The sequence below is a fragment of the Arachis stenosperma genome, chromosome 2 (assembly GCF_014773155.1).
Source record: "Arachis stenosperma cultivar V10309 chromosome 2, arast.V10309.gnm1.PFL2, whole genome shotgun sequence".
Taxonomy (NCBI): domain Eukaryota; kingdom Viridiplantae; phylum Streptophyta; class Magnoliopsida; order Fabales; family Fabaceae; genus Arachis; species Arachis stenosperma.
Window position 1 is genome coordinate 89,703,263 of NC_080378.1, and position 2,533 is coordinate 89,705,795.

At 31.6% G+C, this 2,533-nt stretch overlaps 1 protein-coding gene across 1 annotated transcript; it reads right to left on the bottom strand.

Moving 5' to 3' along the window:
* Positions 1-1,328: 1,328 nt before the first annotated feature.
* LOC130963144 (B3 domain-containing protein At1g32030-like) lies at positions 1,329-2,183 on the bottom strand. Its single transcript, XM_057889292.1, has one exon. The coding sequence runs from the start codon at positions 2,181-2,183 to the stop codon at positions 1,329-1,331; it is 855 nt and encodes a 284-aa protein (XP_057745275.1).
* Between the last annotated feature and the right edge of the window lie 350 nt (positions 2,184-2,533).

Below are 2,533 nucleotides of genomic sequence, written 5' to 3' on the forward strand. Positions count from 1 at the left end.
AGATATAAAACTACCAATCTGTTTGTCTACAGTTTAGATGCTTGTTTCCATGAAGGTATTTGTATTTTGTTAAACCCTGTTGGGATCATAGAGTAATAGATCAAAAAGAATGTGGTTAGGCTTATAGTTAAAGAAAATCAAGATTGTAAGTTACAAGTTTGTTATACATTCTGTTATATTGTTAGACTGTTTACTTGTGGTTTAAGTCACTGAATCTGTATAAAGTAGTGCGGCTCTATGCTTTTCCATTCTTTTCTTTAGCAATGAAGAGAACGTGAGTTGTAACTGTTAGCCAAAAACAGAATAACAGAAAATCTGTTACAACTGTCATGACTGACTCCTTATTCTTCTTAAAAGTAGTTATACATGTATTTGCATCTTAAATATAAAACTACTGATCTTCTTGTCCACAGTTTAGATGCTTGTATCCATGAATGTATTTGTATTTTGTTAAATCTAAAACTTGCAACTTTGCTCTATGGTTTTTCATTCGTTTATTTAACAATAAAGTGAAAGTGAATTGAACAAAAATTTTAGAAAGGAAAAGTGTAACCTCTTATATAAACACTAAATATAAAGGCAGTAGGAAATTAAATTCAAATTTATCTATCAATCAGTTCTATCTAATCTTCTAATTTAAAAATTGACAATTTAATATCAACAGTTGAGAATATTAAAGATAACGTACATAAAATCATATTTTAAAGGAAAACAAAAATCAAATCTCCGAATAAAAATTTAAAATAGATTTCATGGAAATATTGTAATTACAACGAAAAAAAAAACCAGAATTGTTATCTGTCTTCTATTGTTATTCTTCTTCTGGTTCAAGTTTTTGAGTATTACTTAAGGCTAGCTATACATAGACCTAACCACTGCTAAACAAAATATAAACTGCTACTACAATTTTCATGAGCACCATTAGTGCGTACATTCTAAACAAAATTCAATTCAATAATACCACTTTATGTTATCAAAATAGTTTGACTTAGGAAACTCCCATATTAATCATGAAATCACATACCCTTTCCCGATCCTCAACCATCGAATTGATCAATAATCCTAGACTTAAACCACACCCATTATATTCAATGTAGTTTGAGTGTATATATAACAGTACATTGAAAATGTAAAACAAATAAACTTTAGAATTAAAAGAAAATAGAAAATATGTAATTGATTCTTCCAACTGTAATAAAGACAATTTTATCAACCATTCTAGCCAAAAAGAAGAAAAAACTAACAAAGTTCATTTGGGATCTATCTGACATAGTTCCCGCAATTAGCAAATTAGGCTAAAAATGATTACATAGAAATAGAATTAAAAATCAAAGCTTGACAATTGCCATGCATAATTTCCCATCAACTCGGAATGACCAAACTTGTACAACGTCATCCTTTTCTAGATTATTAGTCTTTGCAACTTTGACCCAATTTGATCTCAGAATATAGGAAATGCTTACTTTCTTTGATTCTGGTCCCTTGTGCATGAACCACTTAATCAAAGTCAACTCAGTAATTTCCAGTGAGGGTTGGATCAATTTCACTTTTATTCCCTTTTTCTCCTCCAAAATTTCTAGTTCCGTGGGAAGCAAGAAATCATTGTCCTTGACCTGCTGTGACGGTATCGAAAGCCGGTTTTGTTGCGGATTCAAATCTGACTGATAGAGAGTTTTTTGGATAAGCAGAGTAATCCTGCTGCCACCCATCTCACTTATCATGTTCTTGAAATTTTGTGGCAGTTCAGAGGGTTCTTGGTTTTGGTTGACTGGTCTGGGGATGTTTCTTTCTTGGTTGACTGGTTTCTTGGAAGACTCCTTTGAAACCTGTTCTTGGTCGGCACTGAGGGTTGAATTCGCAGCACTGCTTGAAGTCTCTAAATTAACTCTCTCTAAGAAATTCTCGGGGAGGTTAAAGAGAATATCAACAACTTCAAGTTCATCATCGTTGAAATCAAACTGTTTATTTTGAATAGAACTGTCTGTCTTTGTTTTCTTGATATTCATCAACCTCTTCTGCTCCTCGTTAGCCCCTTCAAGACAGTAACCAAAGGCGTTTGCTGCCTTCCTCTTGCTTGAGAATGGCACTTCAACTGTAGAATCATCAGAATTCCTCTTGTTGAATGAAGAACGTGGTCTGCATTGTAACCATTGGCAGCGTAGTTTGGCTTTTTGTGTTTCCATTCTTTTCTTTAGCAATGAAGATTGAAGAGAACGTGAGTTTGGCACAAGTTTGGAAAGTAACGTTAATGTGTATACTTCATTCAATCAAGCACCTCTTCTTATATTATGTTAATTTGTTTGACAAATTAAAATTAAATCTTTCAATCAATCAATATCTTCTGATTTTAAAAAAGGCAAGTTAATTTCAAGATTTGAAAAGATTACAAATAAGATAAATTAAATCAAATAATGAGAAGATAAAAAAAAAGATAATCAAATCTTAGATTTAAAATTGATTTCATAGAGATAGTATATCTCTGTAGAACTAATTTTTTTTGGCCAATTTGATTCGTTATTAATGGTAATATATA